A 27,833-nucleotide genomic window follows, 5' to 3' on the forward strand; every position below is an offset into this window, starting at 1 on the left:
GATGAAGAAAAATGAGGCTCCAAGAAGATGTTATATATCTAATAAGTGTCAGAGTTAGGATTTGAATCTGTGTCTCCTGTCTTCAGATCTGATGTTCTTGCCAGTACATCATGTTGCCTTTCAGGTATTTATTGAGCAAATTATCCAACTTTCTCTATAGACCTCTTGGTCTAAGAAAGGCAGTGACCTAATGGGCCTAAAGAGGAGCCTGTCTCCTTTATGTGGTTGGGGCGATTCCTGTCACGTATTAATTTGGAAAGTAGAGTGGTACTAGATTTTAAAGGGCCTTGAATGCTAAGATATTAGTAGTTTGGTCTTTAGACTTTATATAGTATAAAGCAGAGAAATAACATAGATAAAGATAATCTGGCAATAAGTAGTATCCTCTTTAGATAGGGAGAGTGTATAAGTAGCAAAATCTGTTAGGAGTCTCTTTCAGTAAATCAGGCAAGTGGATAGTGGTAAGGTCTTATGAGGGTGATGGAAGCAGGAATAGATATAGTAGAGTAGAAGAAATACATATAGCAGGATAGAATATAGAAAACAAAATGTGATAATGAAACTGACAAAATTTAGTAAGTGATTAGATATGGGTGGTGGGGATGAAGTTGAAGTTATTAAGTTCCTCTTGTTGCCTCTAATTGGTATCTTTGACCCACAGGGTTCCTCAATAGAATGTTCAAGCTCCAAGTCTGAGTGATTGAAATCAGCTTTCTGCTAGGGATGCAGATTTAAATTCCAGAGTAAAGTTCCCATCTGGAGAGGATGCCCCTGAATAAGGTAATGAGAATGCTGCTGGGCTTAATGTGTAAGATTCAAAAACAGATACCATTTTCTTACAGAGAAAATAGGGAAAACAAAGCATATTTAAATCCTCAGTATGTTCCCTATATTTTATTGTTATTATAATAACTACTAATAATGGCAACTAATTTTGTTTTTCAACTATAATTATTGTTTTGTATATATGTATATGTACATATACATGTATAATGTATAATGTATAAATATAATACATAAAAAGCAAAATTACAAAGTTCAAAGACCTTAGAAACAATCTAATTCAACTTGTGCTTGAATAGATCCCCAATGAATGGTCATCAGTCTTCTACTTAAAGATCTCCAATGAATGGGAATCCATGAATTCTCAAAGCTTTCTATTCACTTTTGGATACTTTTTGTTGTTAGGAAGTCCTTTATTACATTCATCCAAGGTGTGTCTCTCCTTCTAATTCTCTTTTTGGAGCCAGTCAAATCTGCTTTCTCCATAAGAGCTCTTCATACATATTTGAACTCTTTTCTCATTCAGGTTATACTAGTCCTCATGTGGCATGATATCCACTCTCCTCCTCCTCAGGAACATTCTTTTCCGGATACTCCACCTTATCAATGTGGACACATTGTTAAAAGCAAAATGTTAAATAGCAGTAGGATTAGGAATAGATTTTTAGGAAAGTTTTACTATAGATCTTCACTTAAATTGATAGGGAGCCATTAATGACAACTCCATTGTGGTAATTAATCTTGTTCTGAATTCATCTAACTATAGTATTTTGAAGCCCATATCTATCCATCTTGTCTTTAAGGATGGCATGAGAAATTTTGTCAAATACTTGGCTAAAATCTGATTGTGCCATTTCCATGATCTATCGGTTTAATAATCTTTTTTTAAAAAGAAAGAAAAGTTAGTTTGTCCTGATCTATTTTTTCTCTCTTTTTAAAATTATTATTATTTTTTATTATAGCTTTTTATTTACAAGATATATGCATGGGTAATTTTTCAGCATTGACAATTGCAAAACCTTTTGTTCCAACTTTTCCCCTCCTCCCCACCCCTTCCCACAGATGGCAGATTGACCAATACATTTTAAATATGTTAAAATATAAGTTAAATACAATATATGTGTACATGTCCAAACAGTTGTTTTGCTGTACAAAAAGAATCAGACTTTGAAACAGTGTACAATTAGCCTGTGAAGTAAAACAAAAATGCAGGCGGACAAAAATAGAGGGATTGGGAATTCTATGTAGTGGTTCATAGTCATCTCCCAGAGTTCTTTTGCTGGATGTAGCTGGTTCAGTTCATTACTGCTCTATTGGAACTGATTTGGATCATTTCATTGTTGAAGAGGGCTACGTCTATCAGAATTGATCATCATATAGTGTTGTTGTTGAAATATATAATCTGATCTATTTTTTCAAAGAAAAGATGCCTCACTGCTTCTGTTTTAAAACTCTATGAAACCATCCCTTTAATAATAGACATGTTATTTTATATATTCTTTCATTGGCTAATCTTTGCTCCCTTCCCTATCTAAACATTTTGATGAATCAGCTCATCTTTACCAACTCCATGCTAATTTCTACTCTGGAATCCCTTGTCCTCTATCCTAATACTAATCATGCCTTGAAAAATCCCAAACCTAGATTAAAAAAATTTTTGTTTTGTTTTAATGAGCCAATATTCTCCTCAATATCTCCCTCCCTTACCCCCAAATAAAAGCACAAAAAAAGAAAAACCCAATACAAATATGTATAGCCACCCAAAACAAATGTCTTCCTTGGTCATGTCTTAAAAATATTTATCTCATTCTGCATTCTGAGACCTTCTCTCTATCAGGAGAAGGGTAACACATTTCATTATTAATAGTCCCCTGCCAATTCTGGTTGATCATTATGCTAGTAAGAGTTCAACACAAAAATATTCCACCATACTTATATATCATAACTTATTCATCCATTCTACAACTTATGGACACTTCTCAGATTTGCCCTCAAAAAAATTAGAAATATTTTACATCCTTAGAGTTTGTTTTGCTTCAAATTAATCCTTCTCTTTATCCTTTCTCTAATTCCCCCTCTTCCCTTATCCCCTTTTCCTCCCATTTCCTTGTTGATTGAAAGGTATTTCTATACTCAGTTTTCTTTTTTTTTTTTTTTTTTTTGATCAGTTCAGTTGGGAGTGTCAGCTGATCTACTCTACCTCCTCCTTATTTGTATAGATATCAACTTGTACACCTTGATTATGTGAGATAACTTTCTTTTCCCTCCCATCCCACTCCCCATCCTTAGTGTATTCCTCTTCTGCCTTTCCTTTCTTTCCTAAGCTCTTCAAGACCCAATGGAATCACTCTCAGACTTGGTCTGATTTTATTCTCTCAATGGACCCTGATGATGGTAAGATTAAAAAGAGACACATATATCATCTCCCCATATCTAAATATAAATAATTTATCCTTCTTAGTCCTTTCACTGTTCATTCAGGTTTGCCTTTTATATTTCTCTTTGTTCCTACTTAAAACCCCTTATTTCATTAAAAATCCACTTTTTCCTCTGTAGCATTATCCTTAATTTTGCTTTATAACTTCTTGATTGTAAACCTATATCTTATATCTTCTGGAATATCATATTCTAAGTTCTCTCTTCCTTTATAGTGGTGGTTTCTAAATTATGTGTAACCCTGATCCTAATTGTGACTACTTGGTACTGCTTTCTGGCTGCTGTCAGTATTTTTATTTTACTTAGAAGATTTGGATTTTGGCTGTGATCAGTTCTGGAAGTTTTCATTTTAAAGTTTCTTGTATGGGGTCACTGATAAATTCCTTCTATTTCTTTTACAATTCCTTAAAATAGGATGTCTAGACTCTTTTTTTGGTTATGATGTTCAGGTAGTCTGGTGTTTCTTAATTTTTTTCTCCTAGATAGATCTGTTTTTTAGGTCAATTGTTTTTGCTCTGAAATAACTTTTAGTTTCTTCTATTTTTTTTCACTTTTTGGATTTTGTTTTACTATTGCTTGTTGTCTATGTATAATAATCTGTATCAAATTTCCTGCCTTCTCAAGCAGTTCTTACTTGAGTGGTAAAAAGAAGAGAAAGTTTGGAACTAAAATTTTTAAAATTGAATGTGAAATTGTTTTTACACATAATTGGGGAAAGATAAAATGCTAAATAAAAACAAATAAAATATGGCTTCTTGACCAATAAACTCATTCTATTTAGTTCATCCTAATTTTCAGGGAATTGTTTGGGTCATTGTGATGCAGTTAGTGGCAGTGCAAAGAACTGTGGGAATCTCCTCTGGTTGATGCAGGTCAAACGTGAAAGAATTCACAAACCCAAAAAGGCTGACTAGCAAAAGGGAAGTTTATTGTTGGCACTGAACCCAGCTTAGCTAGGCAAAGTCCTAGCAAAGTGGCAATGTCCTGTCAGAGAAATAGAGATTATCACTAAGAAGTGGGTATCTTCACAGTGGGCAAGAGTCCTGGTAGGCAGTTGTGGAGAGATCCCTTGGCAAAGCATAATCCTACTTCAGACTTCTGCAGAGATTTGGAGTTCAAAATGGTCATTTTATAGGAAGTTTGGGGGTAGAGCTTCTATTGAATGAGATTCCTTCAAAGTTGTCACTGCCCCCAGGCCTAGATTTCCACTTGATGAGACCCCTTAAGTTCCAGCTACTGGGAGTGGACCTGGGCTAATCCATTGAATAGAAATATCAGGTACAGATCTCCAGCTGAATGAGACCACTTAACTGCCCTGAAGGGTGGGTCTCTGTCAGGACAGTTTCAGAGCTACTCCCATGGCTTTCCCCTCCAAAGTCAAGGAGACAGTTTCAGGTTTCACCCTCATCAGTTGTACCTCTTATATCTTTCATAACAAGGTATTCTATTCTACTTCCATTCTATTCTTCCATACCTCTCATTTCTTTTCCAATTTTTTTCTTAAACCTTTTCATTCTATTTATAAAAAATATCTTTTTAACTCCTGCTCCATCTCTTCCAGGAATTCTAGTTGTATGTGTGCTGAAACTCTGGGTTTTTTTTTGCTTTGTTTTGTTTTGTTTTGTTTTGTTGAGGCTTTATTTGTAGATATTTTGGCATCTTTTTTTGTGTTTGTGTCTAGTGCTTCCTTGTCACCAGTGGAATTTTTTTGTTTCCTCAGTTTTTCAACCTACTTGCTGATTTTATTGATATTAGTTGTTATGGTTCAAAGGAGATCCCAAAAATATTGGATTCCAGACCAGTGTCAGGAGATGTTTCAAAAGAATTTGCAGTCTTGGACCCATCCCAAGTCAAGGGACAAAATTTATTCTAATTGTAATGCTAGTTGAAGGAGGTTAAGTTCCAAAAGAATTTAGCAAACAACCAGGAACAAGAAGATAAATTTATGGGAAAAAGATCAGGTGCTTCTTGTCATTAATATGCTAATTTTATGGCTTAGAGGTAGAATTGAGGAGTGTCTTAGTGGTGGAGCTGAGTTTGAATTCTGTGGCTTAGAAGTGGAGTTGCACTTCTTTATTGAATTCTATGGCTTAGATTGCCTCAGAAATTTTGTTATTAAGGACCACCAGATTGTTATTTGATAGCCCATATTGTTTGTGGAACTACAGTACTCCCAAGGCCAGGTAGCCCTAGGGTTATTGCTATATTCATTCTAGGAGCTACACTACATCATCCCCTCTTTACACATTTGGGACCCAAAATCATTTGGGGCAAAGAGATAAAAATCTCATCTTCTGGAGCTGCTTTAGGCTATTAAAGGCTGCTAAGATGGCCCTATGTAGCTGAGTCCAGACTGATGAGAGGAGTCATGTGTTTTGAAAATCATGGCAGTGGCAGCCAGGGAGTGCCAAGGCTCAGAACCAGGTAGCAGATGGTAACAAATAGTAGGAAGCTCAAGACCTGGAGACTAAAAGAGACAAAGCTCATGAAAAGGTTGAATAACAGTCGGCATAGAAACATGAGTAACAACATCCTTGTGTGTGGTACGGAAATGGTGAAGGGTCACCATTTAATAAAAAAAAGCTGGAGAGAGCTCTAGAGAAAAGCAAAGTTTATTGTACTTCTCGCGAGAAGGGCGTCCCACTCTTCGAGTAGACTATCGAAGAGAGGAAGCGCCTCCTGTGGGCAGGACAGCACCTTTAATCCCTAACGCAAAACGCCCCCTCCCACCACTGACCCTCATCCTCATTGGCTGAGAGTCTTACATTCTAAACGCGAGATCTACCCATGAAATTGAACTTGACCAATAAGTACATAGTTGCCCATATTTGGATGAAATAGGGAGATATCATAGGAGGGGAAGGCAATGTCCTTTACTTGAACTTCAAAGTCCTTCAGGCCTACTAGAATTCTGAAGTAGATGAAGCCTTACTCGATTTTCGCAACTGTCTTGAGAGATCTCAACTTATCTCATTCACTTGTAAGCAGAGGCTTTCTACTCCTAGGCTAAAAAACTTAGGAGGGTCATTTATTAAAAAACATGTATCTACCACAGGACACTTAGCACAAACAGATATCATTTTCACAGTAGTAACAAACTTGAATAAAATCACTTTTTTCATTCATGTAACATAAAATATCCTAAGTTACATCCCTATAAGAAAACTGATAGCATTAAGATTCTTTTCTCTAAACCATACTGAAGTTTCAGATTTTGTTTCAATAATCAATGAAATTATTGATAAAATAACATAACTCCATAGATATAGACAGTGTCTCAATTTAGGGACCTAATTTCATACAGATTTATAATTAGTAACAGGCAGAAGACTAGGCCAAATACTCATTTAATGCCAATTATTTGGAATATAATGACTACATATTTTCAGATTGAAAACAAGATTTGTATTGTGTTTGTGGCTTCTACTGACCACTTGCTCTGATTATAGAAATATGCTATAAGAGGAAAAAGTAGGGACATGATTATAATAGCATCAAAACAGGTCCTTCAGGCTTCAACCTGAGAACACATACATGCAGTTACTAATTCTACCTCATAGTCAGTTCTCAAATTGTAGATTACTGATTTAATGATCATACCCAAATTCAAAACTCAAAAGAATGTCAGTTACAGTCCCAAGAGATTTTTATCTCTAATAGAAAATTTTAATAATCATTGCTTAGGGCTAGATATGTTATTTTTACTCTCATGAAGTTGCAATAATTGATAGCATAGATTCTTGTTTGGGAACTATACATCCCAAATAAGCTCATTTTTCACAGCTGATGACTTGCCTACATGGTTTAAAGAAAATTGGCAAGCTTATAAATTAAAAGGAGTTGACAAAGACCCCAGAAAAGGGGCTGAGCTTCTGTTGCCTACCCCAACTATTGGCTTCCCTGAGCTTCCTCAACTCTGTGAAGGGGGGAAAAGGGTACTGCATACCCTCACACTCGAAGGCAAATTGATAAGATTTTCACCTCATCCCTCTTGTTCCATACAGAAATTACCAATTTTGGTTCAACATGATTAATGAGGTATAGATTTGGGGTACCCAAATGAAATTGAGGTCTGGTGGCAGGTTCAGGATACAGAGAGTCAAATAGAGCTCCCCTACAAACCCTTTGGATTCAGCACAAGGATACAGAGTTAAATGAGGTTTAGTAGTGGTGCAAGAGTGCCCTGTAAAGGAATTTACTGACCCAAAAACCTAGATTGATGAAAAGAGGTTTATTATGGCAATTGGAAGTAAGGGTCAAGTCTAGTTAGTAAAAGGTGTTAAGTCAAAAGAAGAGGGCACTGGAAACAGTATTCCAGTGGACAGAGAGGCCTTGGTTCCAGGCATGGTACTAGCATGTTTCCACCCTCTGGGAAGAGAGGACTCCAGCTTGGCTCTTTTATAATGAGAAATTTAGCTAAAGGGGCCCATGGGTGGAGTCCCAAATTGGCTCCTCGATGGGTTTCAGGGAGGGCTAGAATTTGCTTGGTGGGGGTTGGGAAAGGTGAGCTGATCATTAGAATGGGGGCTGGGAGAGCCCAGATCTCCTTTTGGATTCAAAGGGGTGCTTTTGACCAGGATTTGTGAATCAAAGGTCCTAGTTTCTTAAATTGGTAATGCATCAGCTAGGAGGGGCTGGGAATCAGAAAGGAATAAATTAATCTGAAAGGACTAGAGACCACAACCCCCATCATGATGACATTAACTCCAAATAATTTAGTGAACAATCTTAGAATTTTCATAAGTAATAGCCAAATATTTTTAGCTGTAATTTCCTCTTAATTTTCTAGCAAAGGTGGAATACCTAATTCCCTAAATTACATTTTATAAAATAGGGCTAACAAGACTGATAAAATAAATAAATTTTCCACCTTCTTTTAGTTGTTTGGTTTATTCTGTTCCCAAGCTGTTGTAGCTTTAGAAATTCTCAAATTCAAGTTTCCCTTCTTGTTTCCTTAAATAAGTTTTCCTTTTGTTTTAGGGAGAAAACAAGAAAATTCTTAAAGAACAGAACCTATTATAAAAATGAACAGGAGCCTCATAATTTAGTCAAGTTTATGATTTTTAACATATATATTACTTTATTTTTTTTAATTATAACTTTTTATTGACAGTACATATGCATGGGTAATTTTTTACAACATTATCCCTTGCACTCATTTCTGTTCCGATTTTTCCCTTCCCTCCCTCCACCCCCTCCCCTAGATGTCAGGCAGTCTTATACATGTTAAATATGTTATAGGCTCCTGTTCATTTTTGTAATACGTTCTGTTCTTTAAGAATTTTCTTATTTTCTCCCTAAAACAAACAAACAAACAAACAAACAAACAAAAAAAAAATATATATATATATATATATACATACATATATACATAGATAGATATATTTCAAAACCTTGAGAATCTACTGTTATTTTAAGAGTTCTATAATTTTAATTATTTATCTTTTTTTCTGTAATCCCCAGCTTGGTCAGAGCTGGGGTTCACAGTAAAAAAGGTAGGCTTTTTTCTTTTTAAGGGCAAATAAAGGATATTAAGAAATCTTTCCCAGTATTCTAAGTACAGCGCAGGAGGTTTTTCTTGTTGGCTGCATTTTAAATCTATGCAGGTTACAAAATCTAGCCCACAGAACAAATTTGACACATATATGACATAGACATTCTGCACAAAGATGATAGCACAGAAAAAATGACATCTTTGCCAAAAGCCCTAAAATTTCTATTCCTATAGCTTCCTGTATCCCAGGGAAGGTGAAAAAATGGCAGAAATTCCTTGGTTAGAAGTATGCTAAGAATTACAAGAACTCCCAAGATCACACATACCCAGTCAAGGAAAGTTTGCTGAACATGAAGCTCCTACTGACCCAGACAAGCCTTCCTAGATGTTTGAAGTACCCCAGCTAGAGAATAGAGGGAGAGAAGAAAGGGGTTTTCACCTTGATAAGGAGGAAGTAAAGCCAGAGGAGACCAGACTCTCTCCATATGGGCCCCCAAATGTTGGAGTTCAAAGGAGATCCTAAAAAGGTTGGGGTTCCAGGACAGTGTCATGAGGTATCTCAAAAGAATTTGTAGACTTGGACCCATCTCTAAGTCAAGGGACAAAGTTATCACTTGTAACGCCAGTTGAAGTGGGATAAGTTTTAAAAGAACCAAGTGTAAGAAGATAAATTTATAGGAATAAGATAGAAAGACCAGGTACTTCATATCACTGAAATGCTAATTTATGGTTTAGAGGTAGAATTGAAGAGTGGTCTTAGAGGTAGAATTGAGGAGTATTGAATTCTATGGCTTAGAAGTGGCATTGCATCCTATGTAGTTCCACTACAGCACTCCCAAGGCCAGGTAGCCTTAGGGTTATTGTTATATCCTCCTTGGAAACTCCACTACATCATTAGGACTGGGCTCTCTGGCACTTCTGGAAAAAAGATCTGGGCTTATCCTGTTGCAACATTCTTGGGTTATTAAGTGTTGAAATTTTCAAGAATCTCAGGGGCAAGTTGATGATATGCAAGCTTTCAGTGATCCCATAGTGGTCTGATCCAAGGAAAACTCTAATTAGTGCTTCTCTGGTCTGACAAGTTTCTTACCTGGGCTTGGGTTTGTATAAAAGTAGATTGCTTCTAGAGTTCCTCCTTTTAACCATGTGTAAAGCTCTCTTGGTTTAAAGTGGTGGAATTATGAGTTTCATTTTATAGGCTACATGCTGAAAGTGCTTTGATCTTAGGGTCTGAGCTACTACAGCTCTGCTGCTGCTGTTGGCTTCCTTCTTTCTTGATACACTTCCTGGGACTCCTTACTGAGAAATACTGCCCTTATATACAAGTTCCTTTCTCAGTCTGCCTTGAATCTATGACCCAGAACTAGGTAATGGAAGATAAAATTGCTGTTTTTTTTTTTTTTTCCACTAATTTTTTTTTTTTAATTATAGCTTTTTATTTCAGCATTGACAGTTGCAAAACCTTTTGTTCCAACTTTTCTCCTCCTTCCCCCCACTCCGTCCCCCAGATGGCAGGTTGACCAATACATGTTAAATATGTTAAACTATAAGTTAAATACAATATATGTATACATGTCCATACAGTTATTTTGTTGTACAAAAAGAATCAGATTTTGAAACAGTGTACAATTAGCCTGTGAAGGAAATCAAAAATGCAGGCAGACAAAAAAGAGGGATTGGGAATTCTATGTAGTGGTTCATAGTCATCTCCCAGAGTTCTTTCTCTGGGTGTAGCTGGTTCAGTTCATTACTGCTCTATTGGAACTGATTTGGATCATTTCATTGTTGAAGAGGGCACTTCCATCAGAATTGATCATCATATAGTATTGTTGTTGAAATATATGACGATCTTCTGGTCCTGCTCATTTCACTCAGCATCAGTTCATGTCCAGGCCTTTCAGAAATCCTGCTGATCATTTCTTACAGAGCAATAATACTCAGGATACTGGAGTGCTTTGTGCTCTGATCAAACCAGTCTCAAGGGTCCTGCTATCCAAATAGCTCTCCCTATGAAAAACTGCTATGATTTTTCCTAGTTTTCCTTATCAGGATTTAGTCTGGTGTTTGGAAAACTTTGTGGAGTAGAGCTCATCACATTGCCCCATACCACTCCTTCATCTTGACTCCACTTCCTAATTCTCCAGTTCGTAGCAAAATAACCATACTGTGACTTTTCTTTGACTTGGTTAGATTTGATCTGGAGTTATCTGTATTTATTTTGATTTTATTCTGATTTTTAACTGTCACCAGAAAAGATAAACATTTTATCTTATCAATTTTGATTTCAGACAAAAAAAATGGAAGAGAGTGAGAGAGATAAGCAAGGAAACTATCATATGCTAAAAGGTTACAGAAGTAATGAAATTATGTCATTATGAATTATATATGTTCTGAATGGCCTAGAACCTAAGTACTTAAAGGAAAAACTAATTGAAATTATACAAAGACCCAGGTTGTAAGATTAATTATAATGGACTTCAATATGCCTCTCTCCAGTGTAGATAAATGTAACAAAAAAAAATAAACAAGAACAAGTTAAAGCTTATAACAAAATATTAGCAAAATTAGATATAACTTATGACAATTATTAAATAGCATCCAAAGGAGTAAACTATTTTTTTCAACATTGTACAATACTTTTACAAAAATAATTCATAAATAAATGTAGACAGACAGAAATAGTAAATATATTTTATATACTATTATTATGCAATAAAATTGACTTTGATATTTCAGGAATCCTTGACATTCAGAGATGTGGCAGTGGATTTCACCCAGGAAGAGTGGGGACAACTAGATCCTGCTCAGAGGAATCTGTATAGGGAAGTGATGTTGGAGAACTACAGGAACCTGATTTTTCTAGGTAAGAGCATTTTCTCCTCATGGTCTTCCTATTTGAGTTTCTTTGATTTCTCCATTGTTAAAAACTATGGATGATTCTGGATTGATAAACTGAAGTATGGGTTTATTTGGTGTGGAAACTAAAGATTCTTAATCAATTTGAAAGGGCTTTGTTTTATGGAACAATATGTGACTATTTCATTGTATTGTACTTGAACATATTTCCTGTATATGTACATTTTTTACCTACTTTACCTAGGTGAAGATTTTTCTCAAAGTCCCACTGCAAACATCTATAAATGTGGGAGTCTCCCATTCTTTTAACAAGGAGAGAGATTTATGAGCCAAATTATATTCCTGAGTAAAGATCATTTTTTCCTCTCTCTTTTCAGCAGCAGAATGATGAGTACTTTTGGAGAGTCTTTAGTATTACTCTGGGTCTTTCAACTATAGTTACTTGTCTTTTCTGAAGGGGAAAGGATCAGAATTGAATTCTGAGACGATTTTATCCCTCCCATTTATTTTCCTTTTCAGGGTATCCCTTTTCTAAACCCAATATGATCTCCCAGTTGGAGCAAGGGGAAGAGCCATGGATCCTAGAAAGAGAAAACTCCAGGTGCACCTATACAGGTGAGTGAGTAAAAACTATCTCAGAGGGTCACTTGGGAAATGTGCACTAGCAAACCCTCTTCAGAGTGCTTTCTCCCTACCCCCAAAACCCTAAAGCCAATGGAAAAGGGCTGCTATCCAAACAACTCTCCTCTCTGAATACCATCCTTTTCTGTCTCATCTGAAACATTGATCTCATGAATATTGTTTTGTTTTGGTTTTTTTCTTTAGTGTCATTGTTCTCTTCCTTTTCACTGGCTCTTTCCCTTCTGTCTTCAAATTTGGATATATCTGACTTATATCTTAAAAGAAAGGAAAACAAAAAAACTCTCTTGCCCCTCAACTCCCTTTAGATTTTTCCTTTTTACTCTCTTTTTTACTTCAGATTTATTCCTTTTTCTCAACTGTATTGTTTACATCTGCTGCTTGCATCTCCCACCCATCCCCATAAAAGAAACTTTCTGGACTGGCATAGAGAGAATGCACCTTCAGGGGAGTACAGGCAAGTTAGTTTGGTTAGAGAGAGGGAAGCAAATTAAGACTTAAAAGATGAATAAAAGAGTTTAGAATTCTAAGCAAAGAAGTTAAATGAGGAAATGTATGTTACTTATTTTTCCCCTGCCTGAAACATTCCTCTTCACTTTCATTTCATGGACTCCCTAATTTGCTTCAAGTCTTAGCTAAAATACCACTTTATGCAAGAAGCTTTTCCTAGTGCTCCTTAATGTTAGAGCTTTCATTCTCCCCGAGACCATATACAATTTGTCTTCTATATAGCTTGCTTGTTCATAGCTGTCTGCAAGTTTTCTCCCCCCATTAGTTTGTGAGCATCTTGAGTTCAGGGACAGTCTTTCTTTGTATCACCATGTCTTAGTATAGAACCTGGCATATAACAAGTGCTTTATAAATACTTTTAACTTGACTTGAAATAGTAAATTAACAATTTCCTAATGACTGAGCAAAGGAGCAGAATGAATAGTATTGATAATAAGAGCTTTTGGAATTTAGAGAAAGGGGTAATTAATGAGTTCTTAAAAAATTTATGGAAGTTAAAGCCTGAGCTATACCTAAATGAGATTTGATGAGTTGGAGAGAGTGCATTTGAAGTGGAAGAAGTAGCAGAAAAAAAAAGTTATGAAATTAGTATGGTATGTATATTGTTGGCACACAGTGTGGGGGGGAAAGTCCACTGGAATTGAATTTAGGCAGTTCCCTATCCCTGCATTTTATAAAGCCTCAGGGTATAAACTGTCCCAGGTTTCCTAAATTCTATGACTTTGACTAAGTAATTTAACTTCCCTGAGCTTCAGTTTCTTTATCTGAAAATTGGGAATGATAATACTTGCCCTAGGTCCTTCCTCACAGGATTGTTGCTAGGATCATTTGAAGTGAAACATGATGTAAATGCAAGGTATCATTATTGTTACAATTGTTATCATCATCATCATCATCATCATCATCATCACAGCCTCCTACTTAGTCATTCTCAGGATACTATTCCTGAATGGTTGGATCCTTAGCCTTATTCTCCAAATTATTTGATAAGCTTGTTGACATGCTCTAGAGCTCAAAAATTTTATATATCTTTTCTTGTTTTAATCTGAAGTTCAGTTCAGTAAATATTTATTAAGCACCTACAGTATGAAAAGCACTCTGCTAAGTTCTGAAATAGATACAAAATTTAATTAAGGAATTATCCTCCTGAGGCTGTTTGATAACAAGATATGACACATATACAAACCATTAGAGAGTCCCATATAGAATGTGCTTTGAGAGGTCTGAGGAGGGTCATTACCCACTGAGGGAATCAAAGAGATATTCATGTTTGTTAAACTTTTAAGGCTGGGCAGAAAATGAACCAGGAAAAGACATATCCCAGGGAAAGAAAATAGTAGACATAAAGATTAGGGAAAAAGGCATGTTTGGAGATTCAGGACAGAGGGCAGAGTGGAATAAATAATCTACTTTGGCTGAGATGTAGAATATATAGAGGAAAATAGTATATTTTATGGAAATATACTGGAAATTTTCTGGCTGGAAAGGTAAAATGGAATCAGATTGTATAGATCTTTGAATGCCAGACTAAGGAATTAGAACTTTATCTGAAAGATAGTAGGAAGCGTTTGAAAATTTCTGAACATTAATAATAATAATAATAGATAGCATTAATATAGCACTTATGTGCCAGGCATTGTGCTGTGCTAAGTTTTATAATTATTTCATTTTTGAACTTCATAGCACCCCTGAGAAGTAAGTGCTAGAACTGTACAGATAAGGAAATTGAGGGAAGCAGACCTAAATGTCTTACCTAGGCTTACACAGCTATTAAATATCTGAGGCCACATTTGAACTCAGGTCTTCCTGAATCCAGGCCCGGTACTTTATTTAGTGGCTGCTCCAATTTTGAACAAGGAAGTTACACAACTAGATTTATGTATGCAGAAAATCAATCTGGAAGAAATATGAAGGATTATAGGAGAGAAAAGATGAAGGTGAGAAGACCTGGAAGACTTTGTAATAGTCTTAAGTTGTGGTCAGGCTGTACTAACTAGAATGGTAGCAATAGAAATAGGAGAGGATGTGGGAGATATCCTAGAGATGGGATTGACAAGACTTGTTTACAAATTAGAAATGATAATTGAGGGAAAAGAAAAAACAAAGTTCTCTATGGCATGGGACCCCTGGAAATTTGCTTTATGGTATTGACTCTAAGAGGGTACACTTCCTCTGCAGAGCTGTTGCACCAGGTTGCAGAGGGTAGGTATAGGATAGTAAAATGGGAAGAACAAGTTCATGGCAGAAGCATGCCCTTCTGGAGGCCTTGGGAACGTAAAGTCTGTTATTAGGCAGGTCATCAATCCCTTAGGCTTCTGTTGTCATTATGCTTTTTTGCTATTAAGCCTATTCTCACCATTAGTCAGCATTGTTGCACCTCACGAGATGGTCTATGTGCTTCTCAAGCTGGGGACCTCAGACCAGGTCAAGTACACACATTCTGCAGGATATCCAAAAGTGAAACTTTGCCTTCCCAGTGCCCTGAAGATTTATTTGTATCTAATCTTCTCTGTAATAACAAGCTTACTCTTTCCAAAGGCAGTAGGGCTGCAAGCAATAGTCATTGCTCTTTGCTCTTTAAATATTCCCACCTGAATGCCTCTGCATACTTGAAAAGTAGCACAATTATTCATAAATGCAGTTCTCCTAATCCCTTTGTTCTGTTGGTTTCCCTTAGTTACATGTATTAATATATGGGGGAGATTTAGATGATTCAACCAGATCTGGTTTCCAAGTTTTAATAAGTAGAACTTTTATCTGCAAGTATCATTACTCCATTCACAAAGATTTCTTTATCTACTGGGCAAATTATTTGAAAGAAACCATTTAATTCAATTCAACAAGTGTTTGGTTTGTTGTTGTTGTTGTTGTTGTTGTTTTAATAGCAGCTTTTTATTTTTCCAAATACATGCAAAGATATTTTCAACATTCACCTTACAAAACCTTATGTTCCAGATTTTTCTCCCTCCTTCTCCTAGACAGCAAGCAATCCAGTATAGATTAAATCTATGCAGTTCTTCTAACCATATTTCCATATTTGTCATGCTGCACAAGAAAAATCAAATCAAAAGGGAAAAAAGAAAATGTGAGAAAGAAAATAAAAACAAGCAAACACAACTACGATAACAAAAATGTAAAAATATTATGCTTTGATTTACATTCAGTCCCCACAATCTTCTCTCTGGGTGCAGATGGCTCTCTCCATCTATTGGAATTGGAACTGAATCACCTAATTATTGAAAAGAACCAAGTCCATCACAGTTGATCATCACATAATTTTGTTACTGTATATGTCAATGTTATCTTGGTTCTGCTCACTGTACTTAGCATCAGTTCATGTACGTCTCCCCAGGCCTTTCTGAAATCATCCTGCTGGTCATTTCTTATAGAATAATAATATTCCATAATATTCATATTCCATAACTTATTCAACCATTCTTCAACTGATGTGCATCCACTCAGTTTTTCTCCACTTTCTTCTCTAGTTTCTCACCACTACAAAAAGGGCCACAAACATTTTTGTACATGTGGGTTCCTTTCCTTCCTTTACAATATCTTTCAGATACAAGCCTAGTAGAGACACTAATGGAACAAAGGGTATGCACAGTTTGATAGTCTATTGGGCATAGTTCTAAATTGCTTTCCAGAATGGTCATATCAGTTTATAGAAACAAATGTTTATTAGAAACAAGTATTAAGTTAGGCATACAAAGACAAATACGGCACAGTTTCTGTCCTCAGAAGTTGTGAGTTCAAATCTGGCCTCAGATACTTACTAGCTGTGTGACTGAGTAAATCACTTAACCCTTTCATTTTGTTGTTGCTGACAATGACTATCATTTTAGTCACTGAAGTTTTCTTGGCAGAAAAACTTGAATGGTTTGCCTTTTCCTCCTCCAGTTTGTTTTACAGATGAGGCAACTAGGGTTAAGTGATTTGCTCTGGATCATATAGCTAGTAAATGTTGGAGGCCAGATTTGAACTCCTGATGAGGAATCTTTCTGATTTTTTAGCCCAGGCTCTGTTCATTTTGCCACTTAGCTGTGATTACATCATTGCTTTTGAGTTTCATAACTTAATTAGGAAGTTATTGAAATAGTCCAGGTTAAAAAAATACTGCAATTCCTATAAGAGCTCACAAGATCATAAACTAGGACTGTGACCATATGAATAGAAAGAAAAGGACAGATGTGAGAGAAAATGTGGTAGAATCATCAAGATTTTGCAACTGATTGGATATGAGGAGTAAAGGAAAATGGAGAAATGAAGCTGTCTCTTCAGTTTGCTATGAATCTGGGAAGCTATAAAGATGGTGGAGCCTCTGACAAAATAAGAAAATGAAGAAGAATGGATTTATGGGGGGGAAATAATGACTTCTGTTTTAGATATGTTCGAGTTAGAGATATGGATGGGACATGCAAAAGAGATGTCTAGCAGGCAGTTGGTGATAATGAACTGGAGTTCAAAAAAGAGATATGGACTAAATATCTGTATTCTGCATAGAAATGATTGTACCAGTGGGAACTTATGAGATCATCAAGACAGAGTACAGAAGGAAAAGAGAAGAGACTCAGGACAGAGCCATGGGGTAATACCCATGTAGAAAGTGACATGGATGATAATCCTGCACATAGGCTACCTGGAAAGACAGCTAAGAAGAGGATATATCTATCTTTGGGAGTTTTTGTTTGTTTGTTTAGCAAGTTCTCCCATTAGAAGGAAGTAGACAGACTTTTGTTTTTGTGCTACTGCAAGAATAAATGTTTAAATATTTGTTAATACATATTTAAAATTTTTAATGTGTTTGGCTCTGTAACCATTAGTTTATAGTTGCAGTGCTTAGGTAAACAATAACTGGATTTCTCATTGTTTTTGTAGACTCTTCTGATGTTTTTGGGTCAACTTTGGGCCCTAAATTTAGATGATCTGTACTGGAAGTTCATGCAAGGGAATAATGCTACTTAGAATATGCCATACTATTTGTATATTGAAATTCCTCTGGCATTTAGAGCCCTTTAGAACTTGGATCTAACCTACCTTTCTGGCCTTGTTACACAGCACATTCCTTTAATTTACTCTTTGATCCAATCAAACTGGCCTCACATATCCATTTCCCATCTCTGTGCCTTTTCATGGGCTTTCCCCCATGCACCTCTACTTCTACCAATTCCCTTCAAGACTTATCTCAAACAATCTTTGAAATGAGACTTTTTCTGATACCCTTAGTTGTTAGTTGTTAAACATCATCAGCTTGTGTTTATCTTTTTCTGTTTTGAACATGTTCACATGTTTCTCTTTCTCTCCAGCTAGGATGTAAGCTGCTTGAGGGCAGGGACTATTTCACTTTTGTCTATTATCCTCAGCATCAAGCTCAGTATCTGGGACATAAAAAGCATATATACAGACAGGAGTAATAAAATTCCAGCAAGCCAAATGGAGTTCTGACAAATTTTGTGTCATCATTTCCCCTATATAGTCACCTGAAAGGAATCTATCCATACTCACCAAGGAAAAAAAGAAGATAGCTAGGTTTCCCATTTTACAGCAAAAACCACAACAGTGAATTTTCTCTTTAAAGCTAAAAATTCTCTCTTTCTAAACTTCTCATTTATTCAATATCTTATTTCTTAATACTTAACACAATAGTAAGAGATTCTGTTAGTTTTGAGTAGCTTGGAATGAATAAATTATAGAAATTTACTGTTTCTAGAAAAATATGCAAGGGCTTGAATATAACACATAGAACTTGATTTTGCATAGCATATATATTTATTATATCCTTTTGTAGTCTTTCTGGACCTAGCACAAATCTCAAGGAAGCCACCTGATTTCTATTAAAAATGCACTTCTTGATTTTGAAGCAGAAACCCTAGCAAGGTGACTGGGTAAGCATATTCACTCTTTTCTCATTTCAACATTTCTTACAACAAAATTTCCTACCATGTTACACTACTGCAAGCATGACTTCATATCCACCACCTTTTCATATATGCCAGCATTCTATCTACTTTCTTTCCTGGATAATTTGTGTGGGTAAGTTAACATGTAAATATCTTACTCATAATTTATTTCTCATGGCAATATCCCCTGTTTCTCTTCACCCCTAAACACACACAATATATTCTGGTTTAGAGACATAAAGAGCTGTAAGAATCTATTCTTTTTTTTTTTTTCTTAATTCACAAGTGTGTTTATTTTCTCTCCTTCCCACAATTGTAATGCATATGCATAATAAAGCAAAAAATATTTCTTTGTTATCAATGCCTTTAAATGTGTGTCCTAGATACTTAGCTTCTTTTTTTCAGATGTTGGATAGAATTTGTCATCAGGTTTAAGAGTTTAAAAGGTCTCTTTTTATAGTGTTGTTGCTAGTATGTAAATTGTTCTGGTTATTCTCACTCCACTCTTCATTATATTATATAATTCATTTTCAAGTTTTTGTTGTTGTTTGTTCTCTGAATGCATCTCTTCCTTCTTTTCTTTCTTTTTTTTTTATTAAAGCTTTTTATTTTCAAAACATATGCATAGATAATTTTCAACATTAACCCTTGTAAAACCTTGTGTTACAAACTTTTTTATCCCTCCTTTTCCCCTCACTCCCTCCCCTAGATGGCAAGTAATTCAATATATGTTAAATATGTGCAGTTCTTTTGTACATATTTCCATAAATACCATGCTACACAAGAAAAATCAGATCAAAAAGAAAAAAATGAGAAAGAAAACAAAATGCAAGCAAACAACAAAAAGAGTGAAAACACTATGTTATGATCCACACTCAGTCCCCACAATCCTCTCTTTGGGTGTAGAAAGCTCTCTTCATCATTAAACAATTGCAACTGGTTTGAATCATCTCATCGTTGGAAAGAGTCATGTCCCTCAGAACTGATCATCGTATAATATTGATGTTGCCATGTACAAATATTCTCCTGGTTCTGCTCATTTCACTTAGCATCAGTTCATGTAAGTCTCTCCAGACCTCTTTGAAATCATTCTGCTGATCATTTCTTACAGAACAATAATATTTAGTAGAGGGCTAGAACTCTGGAGAAGTATGCTTGAAACAAGGTGTTAACTCAGTGGAATTGATGAGATGATGGTTCTCTAGTTCACATATATACTTAGTACTTAGTATGGTGATGTAATGGTTCTCCAGTTCACACATATTCAGTATGCTGTAATGATGTAATTGTACTAAGGTATATAAGGGCTGAGAAGGACTGGAAATTAGACATTCTATCTTTAACCATCCTGGTGGCTCTTCTGCCTCCTCCACTAAGACCAAGGACTTGGGCTGGTCTCGAGATCCTTCAAAAAGCTAGTTTAGACATTACAATATTCCCTAACATTCATATACTATAACTTATTCAGCCATTTCCCAACTGATGGGCATCTACTCAGTTTCTAGTTTTTTGCTACTACAAAAAGGGCTGCCATAAACATTTTTGCACATGTGGGTCCCTTTCCCTCCTTTATGATCTCTTTGGGATACAGGCCCAATAGAAACACTGCTGGATCAAAGGGTATGCACAGCTTTTCAGAAGGCTGAATCATTACTCTACCAGCAGTGTGTTAGTGTTCCAGTTTTACCGCATCCTCTTCAACATTCATCATTATTTTTTCCTGTCATCTTAGCCAATCTTGCAGGAATAAACTCACTGTTGAAAAGAGACACATCCATCAGAATTGATCATCATACAATCTTGTTGCTGTGTACAATGTTCTCCTGGTTCTACTCATTTCACTTAGCATCAGTTCATGTAGATCTCTCCAGGCCTTTCTGAAATCATTTTGCTGATCATTTCTTACAGAAATATACCAGAACTTATTCAATCATTTCCCAACTGATGGGCATCCACTCAGTTTCCAGTTCCTTGCCACCACAAAAAGGGCTGTCACAAACATTTTTGGACATGTGGGTCCTTTTCCCTTTTTTATGAACTTTTTGGGATACAGACCCAGTAGAATCACAAAAGGTATGCATAGTTTGATAACTCTCTGGGCATAATTCCAGATTGCTCTGTAGAATGGTTGGATAATTTTGCAATTCCACCAACAATGTATTACCGGCCCAATTTTCCCACATCCCCTATAGCATTTATAATTGTCTTTTCCTGTCATTTTAGCCAATCTGAAAAGTAAGAAGTGGTACCTCAGAATTGTCTTAGAACAGATTCTTCTTGTGCAACTTATCTGAACAGAAGACAGTACCTCATATACATAGTCTGATTAGGGGAGAGATCAGATAGAATATCACTTCTTTTGTTCTATAAGATCCTTGTAAATCGAGATCATCTCATTCAATTTATAACTCTGTACCTAGCACAGTGCCTGGCACATCATATACAATAAATATTTTTGGTTGAATGTTTGATTTGGGATGTTACAACTTTCTTAATGCAACCTCTTCACATCTTAGGTTTTCTGGTTGCCATATCACACTATTGGTTTGTTTTGATCTGGGAGTCAATGAAAGCACCCACTTCTTTTATTTAATTATATTTTATTTTAACAAAGATAGTCTTATTCTTGCTCCTACTCTTCTCCCTTGTCCCACACTGAAAAGCAAGAAAAACATATAGACAAGCAACACAAATTTTGACATAGCATACGTCTATATATCAGTGCTCAGAATTTGTTTCTCTTGACTCCTGTGTTTATTAAACTTCAAATTTTCTAAATAGCTGTTTTTTGTTTTTGTTTTCCAATCAGGAATGCTTGGAATTCCTCTATTTCACTAAAAGTCCATTTTCCCTCTTTAGCATAGTTGGGTAAGTTGGGGGCACACATTCTTTGCTTTCTACAATATCATATTTCAAGTTCTCCTTTGTTAGGTTCTTACCAAGTGCTAATGAGATAATGAGATATTAGGTTCTTACTAAGTGCTAAGTCGGTACTTAACAATTCTCTAGTCCTGGCCTTTACTGGGAGTTTTACTTGTGAACTCCTGGGGGAGGAGCTTGCATGCTTAGGAGGAGCAAGTTCATTGGTTGAAGTAGAACCGTTGTCTCCAGACAGTTGCCGTTAACTCTGGTCCAGACTAGTGACTTTCCTTCCTGCAGAGCGGCACCTCAAGTCTGGCCTAGAGCAGAGACTCTCTATCTTTCGAGTGCTGTCCTCTTTTATCCTCCCAGAGAATGGGTGTGGGATAATGCAAGGGATTCTGGGAAAAATTACTTCAACCAATGAACTTGCTCCTCCTAAGCATGCAAGCCCCTCCCCCAGGAGTTCACAAGTAAAACTCCCAGTAAAGGCCAGAACTAGAGAATTGTTAAGTACCGATTTAGCACTTAGTAAGAACCTAATATCTCATCTCATTAGCACTTAGTAAGAACCTAACACTCCTTGCCTTTATAATGGCAGCTGCTAAATTCTGGTGATTCTGACAATGACTTCTTGGTACTTAAATTTGTTCTTTCTGGCTGCTTGCAGTATTTTTTCTTTGATTTGAAGCTTGGCTTTTGGCAGCAATATTGCTGGGAATTTTCATTTTGGAGTTTTTTTGAGGGGATAACTATAATATTTTTGTTCCCATTTTGTCCTCTAATTTTAAGAATTCTGGGCAGTTTTTTTTAAAATGTATTTTTTAAAAATTATATGCTAGGCTCTTTTTTTGGTAATTGTGTTCAGTCCAGTGATTCTTTAATTTTTTTCTTTTTGATCTGTTTTCTAGGTCAGTTATTTTTGCTATGAAATAATTTGCATTTTCTATATTTTAAGCCTTTTGACTTTGTTTTAATATTTCTTGTTGCTTCATTGAATCATTTTATTTGGTTCATTTGGTTTTTCAGGGAGCTCGTTAATTTAACCAAGGTATTCACTAATTAGTGGGTATCCATTTTGTTTCCAGTTTTTTGCTTCCCCAAAAAATGCTCTATGAATAATTAGTCATATATGAACTTTTTACATGTTCATTAATGGGATCACTGGATCAAAAGATATGAATAATTTAGTAACTTTTCTTGTAAAATTTCCAGATTTTTTTTGAAGAATGCTTGGCCTAGTTTATTGTTCCACCAACCAATTGTATTTATTAGTATCCTTTACTTTCTGTAGTTCTTCTAGCTATTTCCATTATTCATGATCATTGCCAATTTGACAGGAATGAAATGAAACCTTACAGTTGTGGGGTTTTTTGTTTTTTGTTTTTTAATTTTGGGATCTTTTTACTGAGGAAACTGTGAGCATCACAATACTGATATGCTTATTTTCATATCTCTACAAAAAATTTTATGAGATTAACCTATACAGTTAGGTCCCAGTTACTATGAATAATGAATTCCATTAAGTGGTCCCATTGTTCAAATTCACATTGTTTGTTTTCTTTGAATTGGAGCCAATTATTATATATTACATAATTATAATTTGACAATATAAGATTCCACTATCCTTACTGCTTGCTTAGAGTTGTTTTAATTTGCATTTTTATAATTATTAGTGATTTAAAACATTCTTCTATATGATTATTGACATATTTTATTTTTTTGAAAATTTATTTTGAAAATTGTCTATATCTTTTTACTAAGTAATTATCTCTTAGGAAATAGCTTTTGGGATGACGATTTCCTATATATCCTAGATATCATATATTTCTCAGAGATTTCATACAAGGAGGGATTTTTCTCACTAGACAGTTTATCATATTTTGATCTGTACTGATAGTTTATGTTTCTTCCTTAAAAATAAAAGTGTGGTTGATATTTTTTAAAAAATACTTTTTTGGGGGCAGCTAGTTGGTGTAGTGCATAGGGCACCAGCTCTCAGGTCAGGAGGACCTGAATTCAAACTGTTCTCAGTCACTTTACACTTCTTGGCTGTGTGAACCTGGGCAAGTTACTTAACCCCAATTGCCTCATTTTCACTGGGATGTTTCCCATGACTAGAATGCTCCTCCTTCATCTTTATCTCCAGGATTTCCTGGCTTCTTTATTAAACATAAATCTTGCATGTAAGGAATTGTTTGCATGTTGTATCCCTCCATTAGAATTAGAAAGATTGCAAAAGGTATATCTACAATGATGAATTCTTGTGTCTGATATTTTACATTAAATGTAACTTTCCTTATCCATTTTCTAGGCATGAGCACCTCCTGCCAAGTCTCAATAATTCAGAAACAAATTTTACTTCTTAGGAATCAATGAAATTTAGTGGGATAGGACTTATGCTTGGGTTATGGTTAATAAAATCCAGAAATCAGAATCACCTCTGTGCCACAATAAATATCTGAATAAAAATTCCATGGAGGGATTCTATCAAGATGATAAAATAAAGAATTGTGAAGTACCTAATTTTCATACCCTCCCACATGAATAATCAAAAATGCTTAGAAAGATGAGGAGCAATCAAAGAAACTCCAAAATTGATATTGGAATGCTTTCTAGCTCACATTTGGCCTTTGTCCCCACATGAATTTGTGTAGGGTGAAATAATCTTAAGATTTGGCAGATCTCTTGATTTTTTTTTTTTTTTTTTTGTCAGGTTCCTGATATGTGACTTGAGAAGACTGGCAGACCTCTCTATTATTTCCATCAATTCAACAAATAATAGCTGCCTTTTTAGATCACTTCTGCTTTCTTCCTTTTACTATTACTTGATGACCTACCTCTCTCCAGGTAGCTTCTGTAAGAAGTGTAAGCTCATCAATCCTTGGAGCATAAGAAGGTGCTTCTTTGGCGGTTTTGACTTCTCCCTCTAAGGGAAACAGCCTGATAACTATTACATACATACAATCATGAATTCTTGTATTCAATTGTCCTCTTCTCTTTGCCTTATACTTCCATCCTCTATTCTTCTATCCCCTCAGCCTATTCTGATTTTTTTTCCTTCTTTGTTTTCTTTGTACCATCCCTTTCCTTTTAAAACAAAACAAAACAAAACCTTTATTTTACTGTTAATCTGGAGAGTACCGAGATGTTTCCATAGCCCTTCCCCTCTTTTAAAAGAGCAAACACATGCATAGGTTTCACTTATCCCTGGCATAATATACTCCCTTTCCTTTATTCTAGTTGGAGGAAGCATTCAAGTCTTCTATTATCCAAATTAGTGGCTCTTGTGGCCAAATCTTAAGAGCAGTCTACAGAGTAACTGCATGCTTGCCACCCTCCTGCCTACCCTGAGTGGACTTTATTTGCTGTGTTCTTTTTCACTTCCCTCCCCACCCCCAGGCAATTGGGGTTAAATGACTTCCCAGGGTCACACAGCTAGGAAGTGTTAAGTGTCTGAGACCAGATTTGAAATTGGGTCCTCTTGACTTAAGTAAGGACTGGTGCTCTATCCACTGTGCCACCTAATTGTCCCCTTTTTCACCTTTTAAAGGCTAAGTTTTTCAGCTTGTCTTGAATGATACATAGCACATTCCTGCAAAGCTCTAATATAAATAGACATTGCTCTCATCTCTGCTTTAGGATTTCAGATTATGTGAAACTTTAAAATGCCTAATTGAGGATTTGGGATTTTATCCTTGGGGAAGTAGAGGGAAAAGGATAAGGATTTAAGGTTTCTAAAATCAGAAATGACATGATGAATTTAGTATTGCAAGAAGATTAAGTTGTTAGTTGTAATGTTCGGACTAGCTCTCTGGAGGACCTTGAGATCAGCCCGAGTCCTTGGTCTTAGTGGAGGAATGAAGGAGGCAGGAGAGCTACTATGAGGCTGGCATCTTCTCTCGTGTCTGTGGCTGAGAGCTATTTCTGAGACTCCCTTAAATACCTCAATATGATTAGATCACTGCAACACACTGAGTACTGACAATCATTACATTACTATAGAGAACCATTATCTCATGGGTGAGTAGGTACTTAACTATAAGCACCATGCCGACCTAGATTCAAGTATACCTTTTTAGGGTTTGGTACCTCTATAGTTAGATTCAGGATGTTATTATGGCAGAGGGTTAGAGATTTATTATAACAATTCAGATGCAAATTTGTACTCTTTTTTTTATATTCTGGGAATCTTTAATCCAACTTTTAATCATATACTAGCAGATTAGGTTTCTAAGAACAAAGTTGGCCAACTACATCTTCCCTTCTTATGGGATTGAGGGTTTTTTCCAGTGTAATAAGCTAAGACTCCCATTTTTGTTGTTCCTCAATTTCAGTTGCCAAATACAATTAGTATCTCCCTTTTATCATCATTAACCTCCATTGATTAGCACTGCACTATCATTTACTACTTAAAGTCAATTACCCTTTAGAGAAGGATATTTACTGACAAGATATATTCAAATCAAGTCAACAACCTGATTCTAATATATACAAGACATATACTGGGTTCTAATATATGCAAGACATATACTGAAGTTAATATCAAAAAGAAGGCACTAGCACTAAGGAGAAAGGGCTTTTACAGAAGTGGGATTGGAGCCAGGGAAACCAGGAGATAAAAGTAATGAGAGAGAGAAAAAACAGTCCAGGCATAGATGATAGCCTGTTAAAAGGCATAGTCAGGAGATAAAGTGTTATATCTCTGTATTAAGCAGTATGTGGAGGGAAATAAAGTATAATACTAGAAAGGTTAGGAAGGGTCCAGATTTGGAAGGACTTTAAAAGTCAAACATAATATTTTATATTTGATGCTAGGTTATCAGGGAACTTCTGGACTTTAATGAGTAGGTAGATAACATAGTCTTATCTGCTCTTTAGGAATATCACTGTGGTAACTAAATAGAAAATGAAGTGCAGTGGGGAGATTCATGCAGAAAAAATAATGAAGAAAATAATGAAGCTATTTCTTATAATTGAGGTATATGGTGTGTTTATGTTTATATACAAACATAGAGAAAGGGCTAGGAAAATAGGCATCTGATGAGCCTCACTGTTATCTGAAGGAAGGATCATTGAAATCCCCCTGACTTCTCCACATTACTTGATGTCTGTGCTCACAAAAAGAAGAAAAGAGTTTGGTGGAACAGTAGGTCAAATGTAATGCAGACACAGGAGGGGATAGGGCAAAATAGGGGGATAAAAGAAGGATAATAGTGGAAAGAAATTGTCTGAAGCAAAGTAAACTTCCCGAAATGGAGATTACAACAAAAACAAAATAGCAAAGAACTAGAAACTAAGTGCCCATCATTGGGAAATGGTGGAATAAATTGTGGTTTATGAATATAAGGGGATAGTTGCACTGTAAGTAATATGAGACAATTCCATGGAATCCTAGGGTATATAAATTGATATGTAAAGAAGTGAGCAGAATGAGTAGAACAATTTAAACAGTAACAAAAACTGTAAGAGGACTTAAAAAATTTGTTCAAAGTAGCAACCAACCATTTTTCCAGGGGACCTAGAAAGCATAATACACCTTTTCTGGTACAGAGGTGATGGATTCAAGGTTCAGGAAAAACAACAACAACAACAAAAACACATACTTTTTTTTTCTGGACATATGTTCACTGTGGATTTTGCTTTTCTTGGTAATACTTTTTTTTGTTTGTTTTTAATAGTTAGAAGGAGAGAGGAAATATAAATGATGATGTTTCCTTAAAAATAAGGAAAAAGAGGAGGGCCACAAACATTTTTCAAAGTGCACAGAAGAATAAAGAAGAAATTCAAAAGAAAGTAGAGATAAAGAGAACAATTTTTGAAAGTTTATTAGGTTAAATTTATTATGTTTTTTTTTGAAGGCAAGTAATATAGAATAGAGATTTACAGTTTAGCATATAATTTCCTTTGATTACTTTGTATGAGAATACAAAATCCTCTACAAATTACAAATATGGTAATGCTCATTTTTTGGTTTTCAATTTTTAAAAATTTTATAAATGCAAATTAATTGAACTTTAAGACTTTAGTTCATACCAATCAAATTGGAAAATCTGATAAAGCAATAGTTAATATCTAAAAGATTGTGGAAACTCAAACATACTAAAAACACTGTTGGAAAAGTTGTAAGTTGGTCTTGCCATTTTGGAAAAAAATTTGGAATCACATGGTTAAAATTAATAAACTGATCATACCCTTTGATTTACCTTTATTTCATCAAGGTCAGTAGTGGAAAGATCCCATGTTTATTCAAATATTCACAGAAATATTTTTTGTAGTAGCAAAAAACTGAAAACAAATTGGGTGCCCCTCAATTGAAAAATGACTAAAGAAATTACAGTATATATATATATATA

The 27,833-nt window shown here is 35.5% G+C and overlaps 1 protein-coding gene across 4 annotated transcripts in view; it reads left to right on the forward strand.

Moving 5' to 3' along the window:
* Window positions 1–27,833, forward strand: part of ZNF79 (zinc finger protein 79) — a 66,199-nt gene that overhangs the window by 32,247 nt on the left and 6,119 nt on the right. For 2 of the 4 annotated variants that reach the window (XM_074293162.1, XM_074293163.1), the window contains exons 2-5: window positions 2–124; window positions 662–780; window positions 11,450–11,576; window positions 12,089–12,184. The exons of 1 other annotated variant lie outside the window; for it this stretch is intronic. In XM_074293162.1, coding sequence (XP_074149263.1) covers window positions 766–780; window positions 11,450–11,576; window positions 12,089–12,184 — 238 coding nt within the window. In that variant the 5' untranslated portion in view covers window positions 2–124; window positions 662–765. The remainder of the gene's footprint in view (window position 1; window positions 125–661; window positions 781–11,449; window positions 11,577–12,088; window positions 12,185–27,833) is intronic. One more of the 4 variants, XM_074293164.1, reaches the window with a different exon arrangement.

This window comes from Sminthopsis crassicaudata, chromosome 2, assembly GCF_048593235.1.
Source record: "Sminthopsis crassicaudata isolate SCR6 chromosome 2, ASM4859323v1, whole genome shotgun sequence".
NCBI lineage: Eukaryota > Metazoa > Chordata > Mammalia > Dasyuromorphia > Dasyuridae > Sminthopsis > Sminthopsis crassicaudata.